An 18,241-nucleotide genomic window follows, 5' to 3' on the forward strand; every position below is an offset into this window, starting at 1 on the left:
ACACATTTTAATAATATCAATAGAATCATTACATGATACTTTGGACTGAGGTATTATAAATAAAAACAAGATTCTTATCACACTGTGATCAATATTACTTTCCTAGGTAGGTTTGACATAAAATCACTGCTTGGTGTTAGTAGGAAAATTTGGATCCAGACCTACTATTTTCAATTAGGAATTAGACTTAAGTATCAAAATGTTGCCCCAGTGGCTGGTGGAAAAGCAATAATGGGTGCATATGTGGGAGTGTAAAAAATGACAGTCTGTAAGTAGCAGTGTTCACATTTTTATTGGTGGTATAAAATATATGTGATCGACACTGTTACCTTCATTTGCAAATGGCAGAGCTGGGGAGCAAAAACCCTGTTCCTGATTTTTATCAAGATTATCTGTCATCAAATTACTCACATCCAGGCTTCTGCAGGTCTAAATTTTTCTTTCTACCAGATAGGAGGTAGAAAGAAAAATGTAGTGGGAATTCAGTTGATAATATTTTATTTAAATTAAAAGAGAGAAAGAGAATCAGCATAGTCAAGCCCTCTTAGTCTTCAGGACTTCTGGATTTCGTCCTTGGAGGAGATCAGGGTCTTCCCAAGGCCTGGGTCCTCGAATATTCTTCCAGTCATCAAAGGTGGAATCCTTTATTTTCTATAGAGCCACAAAAATTAAAGTATGTATTAGTGCAGGAGTCCTGTGGCTTTGATTAGGATATCATTGAATGAATGAATGAATGAATAAGGAAGTGGAAAGAATCCAACAGGCCCTCAATTATAATTTTAACAAGTAAATCAACTGCATATCAAGCATAATTGAAGAAATGACATATTTCTTAGGATATGGATTTTTTTCTTGCTTCCTCCTGATGTAAATGCCTATCTTTTTCCCCATCAGAATAAAACCATTAAAAATTTTAAAAAGAGTCTAGATGCTTTGTTTTTGAGAGCACAAAGGAAGGAAAGAAGCTAGGAAAACAAATGTCCAACTCTGAAGCGTGATTAAACATAATAATGACTAGCATGGCTTAGCTTGGGTGATAGTAGTATCGTATCGTATCGGCAGCCGTCCGTCTCGAGAGACGATGGTGTAGCTTCTTAAGAGTCTATCTGCACCGCTGAGAATGGTAAAGAGGAAAAGAACACCTTAAAATCTGCTAGAAGGAAAAAAACAAATCAAGATGATTTGTCCTGCACCTGAGAAATGAGCCTGGGCTTAGGAATGAAAAAACATTCCCCATAGCTGCCAGGAGCAAAGCCCTTTCAGGTAATAAATGGTAGCTCAACTGCAGCTGGATCACTGTACCTTCAGTTAGTCTGACTGTCTACCAAGCACTGGAAGAAAAGTAGGATAAAAGGGAAGAACAAATGTGTTTCTTCACACTTCTGACAGTAACTTTCATTTACCTGCTTTAATTGTTCTGGAATACTGAGTGAATAAGATAGTAAAAGAGGCTCAGAGAACATAAGACAGGGAATAATTAAGTTTACCTTGATATTTGGATACTAAGCATGACTCTTTTATGAACAAGCAGTATAACATTGAAGCCATCTGGGCACTAATTCCCTCATAAGTAATAATAAAAAGTGGGACCAAATGGTCTACATGTTTTCTTCAGTTATCAGATCCTATGGTTTCTCAGAGAACTAAAATCTACTCTAAGACAAACCCTCCAGAGCATCACTACTGACACAGTGCATATATATTGAGAAGTAGCAAGTTACAGGTTTTAATAAAATAATGGGGAGGCAGTGAATGAAACCATTCTCTAAATTTCACTTATACTTCTACCAGGCATTTGTATTAAATGTATATGGGTGAACAAAATTCTATTAATGTAATGTGCAAGAAGAAAGTAAATTATTTTCAAGTATAGGTATGAAATGATCAAAAGTTATAAAACAGTTTTAAGAAACAATAATGGCCTTCACCCAGATAATCTAGGACACATGCTCAAGAGAATTTAAGAATGATTCTTAGATGGGATGCAAAGCTGGCAGAACAACTTCACATAAAAGTGTTCCAGTCTTCAGAGACCTTTGGTGAATAAAAGATTCCCTGTAGAATTCTGCAAAACATACAGGATCGCTGAAGACTCACTAGGCTATACGTGTACTGGGCAAGACCACAGAAGACTCACTGGTTAACAGGCAACTGCTACAGAATTGAGTGTAGAACAGTCAAGAAGTGTATAGGGAAAGCTGTGTCAATATTGGGTTTTCAGCCCTTGTCAGAGTGGACTTAACATGTAGTTGCTACCTTGACATCCAGCTGAGACACCAAAAAGGCTGCTCGTTAGGAGGAAGAATTATGCCATGAGGAAGACCTACCTTAGACTCAACCAACAGAGCTTAAAACTAAGCTCTGACAAGGTTCTTTGGGGAGACAAATAGGAGAATGAGACCCACAAAAAGAGGTTTAGGAAACACCAAAATCTTTCCAAAGTTCCTCCATCATAAAGCACAAAACCAAGTTCAAAATGCACAGCCAATAATGGAACTACCTGCTAAAAGTTCAAATCTCTTCAATGTATTATCCACAATGTCCATCTTTCATTCAAAATGACCAAACACAGCCCTAATCAGTGTGGCTCAGTTGGCGGGACATCATCTGACAAGGCAAAGGGACACCGATACCATTCCCAGTCAGGGCACATGCCTGGGTTGTGGGTTTGGTCCCCAGTTGGGGGCACATGAGAGGCAACTGATCAATGTTTCTCACATCGATGTTTCTCTCCCTCTCTTTCTCCTTCCTTTCCCCTCTCTCTAAAAATAATAAATAAAATCTTCTTTAAAAAATGACCAAACACACACAGAAATGGAAAAACACAGGGATGGTAAAATGTAGGTTTACATAATACAAACAATTAATACAACAATAAATAAATAATAAAGAAGAAACTGTGTTTCATATACTCACAACTGTAACCCTACTTTTGCCTACCCTGGTATAATCTGCAACCAAAAATGATTAAACTAAAAGAAACAGAGAACATTCTCCTTCATCACATTCAGGTTGGTGCAAAAGTAATGTCCAACTTTTTTAAAAGAAAGTTTTAGATAGTATTTATTAAATGTGTGCCTCTTGTAATTTTTTGGTGTCACAGTGACTAATGTATACCTTATTTTTTCAGATCATCGAAGTATTGTTTATAATCGCCCGCAATATTTGCACCCATGTTCATTCCATCTAAAGACATTAGAAATGTTTTACTCTATGAGTTTCATAAAGGTGCCAATAAGTACAGCAGCAAAGTCTATTCAGAGCGCTTATGGGGATGATGCAGTGACTGAAAGAAGTTGCAGGAGGTGGTTTTCCCGTTTCCGAAGTGGGGATTTCAGTTTGAAAAACGAGCCAAGAGAGGGTTGTCCAAAAAAATTTGATTCCAAAGTATTGGAAGCTGTTGTCACAGAAAACCCCACCATTACCTCAAGGGAACTTGCAGAACAATTTAATGTAGCCCATACAACCGTGCTACGCAAACTGAAAAGGATCGGAAAGCTTTCAGTAGTTGGAAAATGGATCGCACACGAACTGTCTCCAGAGAATCTGCAACAGCATGTTGCTTGTTCTGAATCATTGCTTTCACGACACCTTCAGGCACCATTTTTAGGTAGGCCTGTTACAGGTGCTGAGAAGTGGAACCTTTACTATAACGTTAAATGCCGCCAATAGTGGATCAGTCAAGGAGGAAGGGGAGTTCAACAACCAAGAAGAGGACTTCATCCAAAGAAGATCATGTTGAGAGTATGGTGGGATTGGAAGAACCTGTCCATTACGAACTGTTAGACAACATCAAACAATTACTGCTAATCTTTACTTGAACAACTTTGTCGTTTGAAAGCAGCTTTGAACCAAAAGCGACCCTCCTTAGTCAACAGAAAGGGTGTCATCTTCCATCGCGATAATGCTTGTCCCCACACAGCTTGACTCAACAAAAATTTCCTGAAAGAGCTTGGTTGGGAAATATTGCTCCATCCTCCATATTCCGCTGACCTTGCTCCTTCTGATTATCACTTGTTTCAGGGACTACAGAACCATTTTGATGGTCCTAGGGTGACATCAAGAAAAGAGGTTGAAAAGGAGTTGGATTCATATTTTGCTTCAAAACCTGAAGAATTTTACAAGCATGGCATTTATAAGCTAGTTGACAGATGGAATGAGGTTCTAGAAAGCAAAGGAGGTTATGTTAATGAATAAATGTTTTCATAATTATGGGCTTTTTCATTTTTAAAATAGATCTTGAAATCAGACATTATTTTTGCACCAACCTTATAAATACAATGTGCTACTTATTAAATTCTTTGATTTTTTTTGCTAACATTCCTATTATAAGTTGACTATCTCTTTATGTGCTTAGGAGAGATGTTTATTTCCCTTCCTCTGAACTCTTTATATGCTTTGCGCATGTTCCTACTGACCAACTAAATTGCTGAACTTTTCCATATTGATTTGCAGAGGCTCTTCATATTTAAATAAATTAACTCATCATAATAAGATAAAAAATATTTTTAGGATTTCTCATTTAACTATATACATTTTTTTTGAGGCTGAACTTTTGAATTTTTATGTATGAATTCCTCAATCTGTACTTTTAAAGCTTCTGGGTTGACTGGGCCAGATTGCTCAGTTGGAGCATCGTCCTGTACACCAAAAGGTTATGGGTTTGATCCTCGTTTGGGATGCATACAAGAGGCAACTAATCAATGTTTCTCTCTCACACTGATGTTTCTTTCTCTCCAAAATCAATAAACATATCCTCAGGTGAGGATTTAAAAAAAAAAAAAAAAAAGCTTCTGGGTTTGATAGCACATTATTTTAAGTAGGCTTTTCTGACTCAAGACCACCACCAAAAAAAAAAAAAAATGCTTTTCCCCTGGCACTTTTAGCATTTTGTTTTTTAAATTTTTTTAAAAGAATTATTTATTTATTTATTTTTAGAAAATGGAGAAGGGAGGGAGAAAGGGAGAGAAACATCAATGTGCAAAAGAAATATGGATCATCGGCTGCCTCACTCATGTCCCCATCCAGGGACCTGGCCGACACCCCAGGCGTGTGCCCTGACTGTAACTCAAACCAGCCACCTTTTGGTTTGCAGGACGACACCCAATCCACTGAACCACACCAGTCAGGACTGATTTTTAAGTTCTTGACCCATCTAGAATTTATTAATTTATAGTATATGAAATATAGATCCATCTTTATTTTCTTTTCAAATGACTACATAATTGTCCCAATACCATATGTTTAAGGTAAATATTTTTCTTTTTCTTTTTTAGTATTTTATTGTTTGTGCTATTACAGTTGTCACACTTTCTCCCCTTCACCCCCGCCCCCTAGCCCATCCCCAGTTTCAAAGTCAGTCCTCACACCACTATCCATGTCCATGGATCCTTCATATATGTTCTTTGACTAATCCTTTTATAAGGTAATTTTCTTTTCTGCATTGTTAATGATTTAAGTTTACTTACCTTAAGGCAGACAGACCAAATCACTGACAAAAAACATTGTTACAAAAGAGAGATTACATTAATGTACTGTGTACCTCATACTCTGATTCCAGTGACACTTTATTCATTTTCAGTTTTTTTTCTAATTCAGGATCAATCTGTAAAAAAAATAAAGGGGAACCATACATTATTTAAGTGTGTTAGAGTTGATTTTCAATTTAAAGTTATAGAAGGGATGGCTAGGATGATATAACAAAACATGGCAATATCTCCACCATTCATCCATCCAATCGCATAATGATAACTGATGTAGTACTACCACCACCACTACTACTAACAGCAGCTAATATTTACTGAGTACTTGTTATATGCCAGGTATTTTGACATATGTGACCTCTTTTAATACTCAAAAAAACCTATGAGATAAGTATTATTATTATGATCACAACTAAGGATAATGGGCCACAGGGAGTTTGAAGAATTTGTCAAAGAGGCAGACCTTGGCTCTCTGCCTCCAGAGGTCCATGCTATTAACCACCACCCTAAACTATGTTATTACATAGAAACATTGTGAAAATACCAATAAATAGAATGCTGCTCTTGAAAACCAAAAAGAATATCTTCCCTCCACTGGAAACAAAGAAATATCTATGAAAATTAGACAGGATTCAATGGTGGTAAGTAGAAGCTGATGACATATTACCTTTGTGTAGCAAAGTTTTTAGGAAAGAAGAATGTGATTGCTGAAATCAATAAACAAACAATAACAAAATCCAAATTAAATTAAATGGGATAGCTGAATAGTGACCAAACACAGCTTAAGACCAAATTAGCACACTAGAAATACAACCTGAGGATTCCACTAGAATGGTGCACAGAGAAGGGATGAAAGAAAAGGTATATATATTATGAAAGCTAGATCCAAAAGTTCCAAAATACCTCTAGTAGGGTTTCAGAATTAGAGAGTAAAGAGAATGAAATAAGGGCAATAATTAAATAATTAATCAGTAATTAAATGTATGCCATATAGAAATGAGTCCTCAGACTGAAAGAACACAATAAATAAAAAAACAGAACAGAACAAAAAAAGTCCATTCTTAATCAAGTAATAGTAAAGCCTTAGAATATATTATGATAAAAAGAAAATCTCAAAAGAAAAAAACAAGAGTGAAAAGACAGCTTACCTACAAAGGGATGAGAATTAGAAAAAAAAGACTTTTCATCAGTCACGTGAAATGCTAATACAAAATGAAAGAATTCTTCAATGTTGATTATGGAGAGAGGATACTTCGAACTTCAATTTTACTTTTACTATATTCCCGTTTCCTCTTTTAGTGTTAGTTAATAAAGATTTATAGCAATATAATTTATAAAATTATTGGTATTTATATAAAATAGCTAATTTATAACGGAAGTGATAAAATGGAGTGAAATTGTTCTCCCATGTTCTTTAGGCCATTCTATATCCTAAAAGAACTGCACCAGAGCACATATTGTGGCAGAATGTTAAGAATATTGCAAATTTTCTAGTGAATGAAGACAACAATTACTCAATTCTTTTCTTAAGTATATTTTATTGATTATGCAATTACAGTTGTCCCAATTTCCCCACCATTGCCCCCCTCTACTGGGTACTCCCCTTCCCTCCAGCAATTCCCCCTTAGTGCATGTCCATGGGTCATGCTTTTGAGTTCTTTGGCTTCTACATTTCCTTTACTATTCTTAACATCCCCCTGTATTTTGTGCCTACCAATTATGCTTCTTAATCCCTGTGCCTTTTCTCTCATTCTCCCCCTTCCCTCTCCCAGCTGATAACCCTCCATATGATATCCATATCTATAATTCTATTTCTGTTCTAGTTGTCTGCTTACTTTCTGTTTTTTAGATTCAGTTGTTGATAATTGTGTTTGTCATCATTTTATTGTTCATCGTTTTGATCTTTTTAAAAAATAAGCCCTTTTAATATTTCATATAATAAGGGCTTGGTGGTAATGAACTCCTTTAGCTTTACCTTGTCTCAGAAGCACTTTATCTGCCCTTCCATTCTAATTGATAGCTTTGCTGGATAATCTTGGTTGTAGGTACTTACCTTTCATCACTTTGAATACTTCTTGCCAGTCCCTTCTTGCCTTCAAAGTCTCTTTTGAGAAATCAGCTGAGAGTCTTATGGGAACTCCTTTGTAGGTAACTCTCTGCTTTTCTCTCTCTTTATCTTTAACCTTTGGCATTTTAATTATGATGTGTCTAGGTGTGGTCCTCTTTGGGTCCAACTTGTTTGGGACTCTCTGTGCTTCCTGGACTTGTGTGTCTCTTTCTTTTGCCAAATTAAGGAAGTTTTCCTTCATTATTTTTTCAACTAAGTTTTCAATTTCTTGCTCTTCCTCTTCTCCTTCTGGCATCCCTATGATTCGATGTTTGCACTTTTGGAGATGTCCCAGAATCTTCTTATACTATCCTCAACTTATTTCTTCATTTTGTTCTGGTTGAATGCTTATTTCTTTCTTATGTTCCAAATTGTTGATCTGAATCCTGGCTTCCTTCCCTTCACTGTTGGTTTCCTGTGGGTTTTTCTTTATTTCACTTAGTGTAGCCTTCATTTCTTCCCTTTTGCATTTGCTGTACTCAATGAGTTCTCTGAGCATCCTGATCACCAGTGTTTTGAACTCTGCATGATAGGCTGGCTATCTTTGCTTCTCTTAGATATTCTTCTGGGGTTCTGTTCCTTCAGTTGGGCCATATTTCTTTGTCTCCTCAATTTGGCAGCCTCCCTGTGTTTGTTTCTGTGTATTAGGTAGAGCTGCTTTGACTCCCTGTCCTAGCACACCTGTTAAGTTGTATGGAGTAAAGCCTTGGGTACTCACCAGCGGGGGGCAACTGACTTCACCACTTTGTGGCTCTGTGTGTGTGGGGGGAGTCAGAAGAGGGAAGAATGCCGCTGCTGCCTGGCACTCGTCTCATTCCAGTCACTTCACCCACTTCCCATATGCAACTGGCACCCCACCAGCTGCTACTTTGGTGGTATTTCCAGAGTGGGTGGTTTTGCGTTAAGTTCCATACCTGTGAGGTCCCTTTAAATGGAGTCTCCTGAGCAACCCACTCTGCCAACCCCCATTGGTTTTTATAGCCAGAAGTTATGAGGCTTTATTTTTCCTGGTGCTGGAACCCTGGGCTGTGTGGCCTGGCCTGAGGCTGGGATTGCTCACTCACAAGGTATCTCCCCCACCCCAGATTTTTATCCACCATATGTGAATGTGGGACCAACCACCTTGCCACCACCATACTGCGTCCTCTCCACCTGGGCGCCCTGTCTCCGCCCTTCCTACCCATCTAGATGATGGTGGCTTCTTTAAATCCTTAGTTGTCAGACTTCTATACAGTTCAGTTTTCAGGCAGTTCTGGGTGTTTTTTGTTTTGAGGTTAGTTGTGATCCTTCTTATGATTGTGCAAGGAGGTGAAGTGTGTCTACCTACATCTCCATCTTGACCGGAAGTCTGATTACTAAATACTTTACATTTCATGATTCATTTCCATTCAACTGTTAATGTTAAAGAATAAGAAAGAGCCTAATCATCATATAGCAGTCTTGAACAGCTAGACAAAACTCAGACTGCTTAGTATACTGAGTACACACACCCCCTAAACCAGGACATACACATACACAGACACATTTCAAACTCCAATTATAGTTCTTACTTTAATCTTCACAGCATCATAACGGATTTGTGAAAACTCACGAAGACCAAAAGAACCTCCAACAATTAACAACTGAAACAAAGAAAGGAAACAATTAGCCCTGGCTGGTGTGGCTCAGTGAATTGAGCACCAGCCTGTAAAACAAAGGGTTAGTGGTTTGATTCCCAGTCAGGGCACATGCCTGGGTTGCAGGCCAGGCCCCCAGTTGGGGGACCGCGAGAGGCAACCACACACTGATGTTTCTCTCCCTCTCTTTCTCCCTCCCTTTCTCTCTCTCTAAACATAAATAAATAAATAAATAATTTTTTAAAGAAAGGGAACAATTAACAACATAGAAGGCAGAATTCAGTCTACCTATATATTACTTATCTAAATGCCAACAGTCACAGATTACACAAAACCCTGTAGATTATTTTTCTTGGTTAATTATCATTCATCTTTCAGAGTAGATGCTGTATATACTGCCATCTGCCACTGAAAAACATTTTAGCACATTACCAAATACCAAAATCAGTACCCCATACCTGTCATTCCTGTACTTGACCTTATGGTTTAAATATTATCATCACAAGCATTATATTAGTTGATCCTTACAAAAGACCTACGAAATAAAGAAAATAATCTATTTAAGAGAAGAGGAAGTAAAAGCACAGCCAACTAAATGACTTGTCCGTGAACACAATGGATGACTCCAGGAATACAATTCTGGCCTTGTTTCTTCAACACCAGAATTCTGTTAATTTTATGATATTACAAAATAAGCCAATTGGAGAGCATCTTTCTCCATTTCTTTACCAAGTGATAAAAGAATCTCAATCTTAAAAGAGCCCTTGAATTGTCATTGCTGCTTTATCATCTCCTCCAGTAATATAATTGGCTTTAATTCCTCATCCTAAAGCTGCAAAAGCCTAGCAATTTGGAAAAGCATTAAGTTTCGTCCGTACTTTTTTATATCAATGTATTAATATTACCAATTAAAGAAATACAAAAAGATATGAAACATCATGAATGTAAAAAATTAGAATACCAACAAAACCTTGCGATTATTAATTTCAAAACCCAATAAATCAGACCACATAAAAAATAAAAACATCTATCTCAACACATGAAATTAAAACAATATAAAATCAAAAGACAACAGATCAGTTATCTGCTATATATAAGCATCTAATACTTACAATGTCAATGTATAAGGATTCTTTGTAAAGTGAAATAATTTTTGTCTCAGTTTCAACGAAAAGACACACCTTTGGTTTTCCTAACTTCTTCTCAGTTTCCCTCTACTCATTTCTCACGTTCCCAACCTTCACCTTTATTCTACCTATCCTCAACCAACAGAGTCCCTAAGTGATGTCTTCCAGTTTCATGGATTTAAATTTGGCCTCTGTAACCTAACAACCTCCAAAAGCACATTTTCTTTCTTTCTTTTTTATTTATTTAATTAATTAATTTATTTTTTAGAGGAGAAAGAGAGGGAGAGAAACATCACTGTGTGGTTGTCTCTCACTCACGCCCCCAACTCGGGACCTGATGTGCAACCTAGTCATGTGCCCTGACTGGGAATCGAACCAGCAACACTTGACTCGCAAGCTGACACTCAATCCACTGAGCCAGAGCAGCCAGGGCCAAAAGCACATTTTCAATGGGAAATAACCCACTGAACTGACCTCCCTTCCTATTGGTCATCTCCACTGAAAGTCTTAAGTTTCATACAAATTAACATTTTTTAAAAAGCCTCTTGTACCCCAACACTCTTTCTGCCCCAATCTGCCCCTAAGCAATGTTTCACTTACGAGATGTCAATTACTTTCATCCAATTACTCAAGCCAATTTCTTTGGAGTCACCTTTATTTAGCTCCTCTCATTCCTGTCTCACTACCAATCAATCCCTGAGTTCTGTCAGCTCGACTTTCAAAATATTTCTTGAATCTGACCATTTCTGACTATATTCTCTTCTGATACTATATAGTTCAGGCCACTATCATCTCTTTCCTGGACTACTGAGATCACAGTACCCACATGTTACACTAGCAAAAAAAAAAAAAAAAAAAGTCTGGTCTTTGTTCAGGTTCCTGGGAGGGAACTGTTAACTTAGAATTTCCTGAATGCTTTAAAAAATATAAACAGTGACCGTTCGAGGGCTGCTACGATGTGGCAGACGCAGGGTACATACTCAATTCAAAAGGTTTTATTTAACTCAACAACCCTGGAAGAAATAAGTCAGTGCAAAAACCAGGAAACTGAAAAATGGAGATGCCCGAAACTGTACAGTTAAATTAAGTAACTACGTCTAGTTCCAATGATCCGGAGTATCGTCAAGCTGTAGAGGTTGGCGGGGGGGGGCTGTCCAGCAATCATTCAAATTTGGATTAAAATCTAGTTCTTGCATCGCTCCCTGGACCACTAGGGAAAGTAAGAAGAGGACTAGTGATCCCACTACCAACCGGAATAAGACCAGAATAGGACTAAAAGCTCTCAACCTAAAGCCAGCCCTTTCCTAGCCCTCGTTACTGTTCTCCGCCCCTCGTCCTACAGATTCCCGCAGGTCTGGATGCTGCCGAACTTGAGGTCCCACCCCTCCCGCAATCCGGCCCGCCCCCCCCCCCGCCCCCCCGCTTTTTCCTCAAGGAACTCACCAACATCGGGACCCCGTAGCGGAGGGTCTTGTTCTTGCGCAGGGCGCGCGTTACTGCGTGTGTCAACATGACTTAACTCTCAGACCCGCTTGGACACCCGGCCAAGCAGGCCCAGAGCGGCCACCCGAATCTCAGCACCGGGAGCTCGCTCCCAGACCAGGACGTCCTAGACTCGGCTCCCGTCCTGCCGTAGCCTCCCGGCGCGCGGTCCTCCGCTGTCAGGCCTCCGCCAGGCAAAAGCAATCGACTCATTGTATCGTACTGGGGCGTCCGCCCGGAAATCCCAGCGTCGGAGCTTTGGTTCCGGCACGCTGGCTTGCTCTAGGGACTTAGGGATTTACATGGTGTTTGTTCTCGTCAAGTGATATGGTAACCGGTACCTCCCATGTTCTGGGTCTGGACCAACGTCTTCTTAGGACACCCCCTGGGACCTAGCCGCTCGATAAAATCAGCTAAGGAAAAAAAATAAAATTTGGAGATGGTTTCTATGGCTATTTGTGTCCGTTGTCTCCTGATCTTTTGGCCTTCTTATATACCTCAACTATTCTATTAAATACACAATATTTAAAATAGGTAGGATAAAACTACCAATCCTTTCTTATGCCCTATCTTCTATCTGCACCTGAAGAGGCACTTTTTTTGTAACTAGTAGCAAATAATTTTTCCATGAATAAGTTTTCTTCTACATGCATTATTTTCTTCTTAAACTCAAAAGGCAAGGGCAATGTGATGGAGTATAAGGAGCACAGAAAAAGTTCTAGTTCTGGCTTCAAATCTTGAGTGTTAAAACCCAATGCTATTTACTAGGGACAGTAGTTGCACCTCTCTAAGGTTCTATTCTTCCATTTTTTAAATGGAGGAATGATTTCAGTCTAATAAGGTTATGTAAGCACTAAGTGACTTCTACTACAAAGCGCCTGGTGAGTACTTAATATCACTAGTATTCTTATGTGAATCCTTGAATTTTTTATGGTGTCCTGGCCATGATGGGTGCTCAGCCAAGTGTGACAACGGTCCTTCTTCCACTCGTTCCCAAAATTACAGAAGGGGAAATTCTTGTTGAACTTTCCCTGGCTTCTCTTTCTTGGAGGATAAGGAATTTACGTACACACACACACACTCCTAGGAAATATGTTAGTGCTCTTCAATCCAGAACTCAAAGGGAGTGACATTGGGGAGCTTTCTCCTCTCAATTTTGCTCCTAAAAGTCCATCTCAACCTGCATTCACCTTTGTTAGCCGTCCTCAAACTGTGTTCTGGCTTGGCCCACTGTTTTTGTAAATACTGTAACGTTTTACTGGAACACAGCCACACTTTTGCTTATACACAGTCTATGGTTGCTATCACATTAAAACTGCAAAGTACCAAGGCCCATAAGTCTAAAATATTTACTATCTACTCCTTTATGAAAAAGTTTGCTGATCCCTGGTCTTTGCTGTTCAAATTCTGGTTTTTTTCTGTGGTGGATTAGAAAGGATCGCGAATTATTTGCACTGACTCCCATTAAGGGTGGAGTTTAAGTGCCCTCTCACAATGACTCTGGACTTGGCCATGGCTTGGTATGATCAATACAACAGCCGAAAATGTGAAAAATGCAAAGGCTTGATTAGTGCTTTCCACATTGAGGCTTGCCTTCTCCAAACACTTCCCTAAGATACCCCTATCCTCTGCCCATTCTATGAAGAGCCCAATCTAATCTATTGGAAGATGAAAGGCAATGTGGAGAACCTAGACATGCCAGCCAATAGCCAGCACTAACTTACAGACAAGGAAGAGAGTACAACTAGGACTACCTCCCCTGTTCTGCCATCAGATGAATTCAACTGCATGTGACCCCAGGTGACATCAGGAGGAGAAACACTCAGGCAACCCATAGACTCTTTTTTTAAAAAATTATTCAAATATGGTTGTCACTAAATCTTGCAATGGCTTGTTATGTATTTGATAACTGACATACTTCCTTTGCCCATCAAAGGGAGATGGTCATTCTGTACGCACTACAGGTATAGACTGGCACTTTGACTCCAAGTCCGAACTATGCTTAAGCTATGGGACAGAGCAATGTTGACCAGTGTAAATTGCCTTTTCTGTTCACTTCAAAGTCAGCTATATGCATAGTAACTTCGACAAAAGGTCAATATTCAGTTCTGACAAGTCCCTTCCCATCCTATGGCAGAAATCCATTTCTGCCTTCTATGTATCTTGTAAGGCTTTGGGAGATGAAGGGGGTACAAATACTAAAGGTTGGCAATTGGCTTCAAACTTTGTATATAAATACAGAATGGTACTGCTACTGCTATTTTGTACCTAGTGTGGTCAATTCCCTATTATCCATAATGGAAGAAGGCTGGGCTAGCAAGGTTGAACCAAATTCAGAATCATAAACTTCAATTCTCTGGGATGGTGAGTAGTGAACTCTCCATTGGCTTGACGTAAATTCCCAGGTTTGGAACTAACTAGCTATGCATCTTGAACAAGTTATTAATCTCTTTAAACTTGAGTTAGCTTATCTATAAAAATGGGATTACTGCCCTGGCTGGTGTGGCTCAGTGGATTGAGAGCTGGGCTGAGAACCAAGAGGTCGTCAGTTTGATTCCCAGTCAGGGCACATGCCTGTGTTGCAGGCCAGATCCTAAGTTGGGGGCATGGAAGAGGCAACCCACACGTTGATCTTTCCCTCCTCTCTTCCCCTAAAAATAAATAAATAAAATCTTTAACAAAAATGGGGTTACTGATATTACGTTGGATAGTTTTGAGAATTTTTTGGCATTAATTTATGCAAAAGGACACCCTCATGTAGTGCCTGGCACCATGGAAAATAGGAACAGTATAGTGCTATGGTTACATATGCAGATTTTAGCTGTATAACTTGGGCAAATTACTTAACCTCTCTAGGCCTTGGTTATCTCCTCTGTAAAATAGGGATAACAACAGCAGTTGTTGTGAGGCTTAAATGAGCACGTGCTTAGAATAGAAGCAGAAATACTGGAAAGAGCTGAATAATTGTTAGCCATTTATTAGTAGTACATAGCAGTACGCTTATCCTTATCTCCTTAGTCAAAGTTAAGCCTCAAATTGGGAATTCTTCTTTCTTCTTTCCATTGTTCTGTCAGAGGTGCTACTATAAAAAGTTGGCAACAACAACAAAAATTATTCAATAATCTCCAAACTAAGGTGGAAAATGTTATAAAGATTCACTGACAAAAGCAACAAGTTGATTGAATGCCAACACTAAGCTGGGCAGTTAGGTACACTATTATAGTATCATTTGCTGTATCTAGTACCAATTAGTTGTGGAAGAAAAGGGGCCACATATTAACCTGACAAACTCAGGGGACTTCTGCGTGGTAGTCTTACAAACTCAGACCTAAAGTAACCACAAAGGATGGTCTGAAATTAAAATTTACTAAAAGCAGTTCACAGCAGGGTATTCATGTCCTAGGCCGGTATCTTTCCCTGACAAAGGTCAGTCTTTACCTTAAGGGACCGGTCTGTTGTCTTTTTGCATTTAACACACCTTAGGAATGTCAAGGTAATTCCTTTATCTGGATGCCTCAGGGAACAATCTCCCACCAGAGCAGAGACCTTGGAGTGCCTTTGTTATCCAGTTCTCCCGCATACCACCTCTACGTGCTGTAAATGTTCAGTTACTACAGTGCACCCACCAGTATAAAAGAAGTGTGTGTCTGTCCACTTTACTTTTAATCCAATTCCAGAGATTCTTCCACTTTGCTTTCTCCTGCCATCTGAACCTGTCACCAGTGAATTTCAAGTAACCCCCTTATGGCTCCTCCTTTGATTGTAATGTGTAAAATAAGGTGTTAATCTCACATTCTCCCAAGCATTATCTCAACTCATTGAGGTTTTGCTTCCTCGCAACTACAGTCAGTTTGGCTCAAATAAACTCACCAAAAATTCTCTACTGGTTTGAATGTTTCTCATGTTGACTTAGGAAATTATCTATTTTGATGGCCTCACTAACACATTGAATCTGTTATGATATTCCCTAGAAAATACAGTTTTATGCCGATGTGTCTTCCAAGTTGCTATAGGGCATCTATTTGCTATTTAGGTCCAGGAGTGCAATGTAACATTAAAATCAAAGTAGAAAGGAAGCAAAATAAAATAAGGTCCCTAAGGAAATTAATCATATAAGAAATAATATGGCCTGAGGGTAAAATGCACATATATCCAGCAATAAGAAATTCATATTCAAATCAGCATTGTAGGTACAGAAAAGAGAATTCAATTTTGTGATTCCATTTACCAATCTGCACACTAAGAAGACCATCTCATTTTCCTGGGATTTGGTCAATAAATTTAATGATTACAGTGACTACAAAGTTCTTTTGTAAATGACTCTGTTAATGATCAACCTGCATTTGCAAACATACTCCAGTGCTCTTCCTTTCCCTTTCCCTTTTCACTCTGCAAAAGAGTATGAACAGTAAGGACAACGTAGAAACAAAACCTAGTGTTTGCTATAACTTGATTGGTTAGACACAGCAATGCTTTCTTAGAATGTTGTTATTATCATCAAGTGCATCAGGTAAGCAGATCAGGTTGTTATTCATATATAAATATCAATATCAGGCAAGAGTCTATGGCAGTTAAGAACCTAGTTCAGATTAGAACAGAATTCCTGAAAATACTCTCTCCCTTTTGATCATAATTGCCTTCTTGAATTAAGTGCTGGTCTCAAAGATCTGTAGGTAAAAGAGAAAACAAAAGGGCTTACCCCAAGATCAAAACCAGGTCTAAACCTATAGCAGCTGAGAGGTAGACAGCTTCGTAGCTCAATCTTCTGCTTCTAGGTGATGTTGGAAATATACTTTCACATCAAGATCACCAACAAATACTTCACCACTTTCCAATAGTGAAATTCCAGCTTAGAATGACTATATCTGATTTATCTTTGTATCTTCACCATCTAGCACACATTCATTTGCTGAATAAAGGGAAAACCCTCATCTGTCCAAAGATAAATACATCAACTAAAGTTGACTAGAATAAAATCTTTATTGGCTCCACATGAAATTACATAAACTCCACTCCTCCACATACTTGAAAAATTAATGTTCCTTATGTTATTTCTTTAAATATCTTAAACTGCTTATACAATAAAAACAATTGTCCAATGTCAAAAACATATTTCTCCAGTTTAGAACAATTGGAATTAAGTCTCAGAAGAGCTCATTTAACTGAATTTGATATTAGATCTCTCAGATTATGTGGCATCGCCCAATGATGCATGGTGCTTGCAATACCCTTCAGCAGCCAGTTCCTCTGGTCTTTATTGAAGACCCAAGGAGAAGATGAAAGTGGACTGAGATAAAAAGGATAGTTCATGTTCATGTAGTGGATACATTCAAGACATAAAAATGAGACAAAAAGAGCACCCCTGCAACAAACTAAATCTGTGACCTGAGTTAAGTTAGCTCCCCTCTCTGAGCCTTGATTTTCTCACCTCTAAGACTGATTCATCCTAGTATCTTTCTGGTTCCAAATGCTCCAACATTCTACTTTGGTTCTAAATGAACAAATGCACAACCTGATATACTGATACATTTTGCTGGAGGTTGGTCAGTCCTTAGCAAATCAGAAGCCAAAGAATGTTCCACTTCTTATTCCAGTCATACTTTTGGCAAAGGCTCACAGAGTTGGCCTAAAAAGACCCAAGTGAAGTCCTCATTTTTGTCTGGAGCAATGCCTGTATGTAACTTAAATGGTGTCTAGGTTTAAATGCCAGAGTGTTTTTTGCTGACACTGCACACTAGTCACCTGATAAACTTTATTTTATGGGGCCTGACCCCACACCCAGAGAATCTATTAAATTGGCCTTCGTGCAACCCAGGCATCAGAACTTTTATAAGCTCTCCAGGTAATTCTAACTTGAGAAAAATGGGGACGATTATTGGCATAGAGAAGCGATTCTCAAACTTGAGCTAAGTCAGTCACCTGGAGGGATTATTAAAACAGATTGCTGGGCGACCTGTTCAGTTTCCGATTCAGTAGATCTGGGAAAAAGCTCAAGAATCTGCTTTTCTAGCAAGTTTCCAAATGATGCTGATGCTTTTAACCAGAGGTCTCACTTTGAGAACCTCTGCCAGTGAGGAAGTTCCAATGATGGCGGCACCTGAAGTCCTCAGTTTAAATCCTGATTCTGTTATTACCACCTATGTAATCTTAGGAAAGTAATTTTGTTCTCTTTAGTATCTTTATAACAGTACTTAGATCTGAGTTGTGAGGCATGAACAAATGGTGTTATCAATCAGGGCCTAGCACAGTACCAGGCACAGAATACAGTAACAAATATTAATTTCCCTTTTCCATTATACATGGCTAGATAGTGTGATTAATTACATCAATAGCACAGATGAAAACCTGGCAGGAAAAGGAAATAGGTAACCAAAGCTAACAATGTCTTAGTAGGCGTATATGTATAATATAGGATAAATATAGAAA

The 18,241-nt window shown here is 38.6% G+C and overlaps 1 protein-coding gene across 2 annotated transcripts; it reads right to left on the minus strand.

Moving 5' to 3' along the window:
* Positions 1 to 273: 273 nt before the first annotated feature.
* COX16 (cytochrome c oxidase assembly factor COX16) lies at positions 274 to 12,039 on the minus strand. 2 transcript variants are annotated; one of them, XM_090271070.1, is made up of 4 exons: positions 11,777 to 12,020; positions 9,141 to 9,212; positions 5,543 to 5,605; positions 274 to 651 (listed from the first exon to the last, which is right to left on the minus strand). In XM_090271070.1, the coding sequence occupies exons 1-4, from the start codon at positions 11,843 to 11,845 to the stop codon at positions 535 to 537; spliced, it is 321 nt and encodes a 106-aa protein (XP_090127196.1). In that variant the 5' UTR covers positions 11,846 to 12,020; the 3' UTR covers positions 274 to 534. The 2 variants fall into 2 exon arrangements, with proteins under 2 accessions (XP_090127196.1, XP_090127195.1); XM_090271069.1 differs by lacking the exon at positions 274 to 651 and adding an exon at positions 3,890 to 4,048 and having other exon boundaries at positions 11,777 to 12,039.
* Positions 12,040 to 18,241: the final 6,202 nt, after the last annotated feature.

The sequence above is a fragment of the Furipterus horrens genome, unplaced genomic scaffold, assembly GCF_987537825.1.
Source record: "Furipterus horrens unplaced genomic scaffold, mFurHor1.1.pri manual_scaffold_3, whole genome shotgun sequence".
NCBI lineage: Eukaryota > Metazoa > Chordata > Mammalia > Chiroptera > Furipteridae > Furipterus > Furipterus horrens.

What these genes read in the sequence shown, in the direction of transcription:
- COX16 (XM_090271069.1), bottom strand. Translation starts at nt 11,845, where the DNA reads ATGTTGACACACGCAGTAACGCGCGCCCTGCGCAAGAACAAGACCCTC. An exon ending in GCTACGGGGTCCCGATGTTG is followed by an intron (nt 9,213 to 11,776) that starts GTGAGTTCCTTG and finishes TCTTTGTTTCAG; the next exon opens with TTGTTAATTGTTGGAGGTTC. An exon ending in CACTGGAATCAGAGTATGAG is followed by an intron (nt 4,049 to 5,542) that starts GTACACAGTACA and finishes ATGTCACCCTAG; the next exon opens with GACCATCAAAATGGTTCTGT.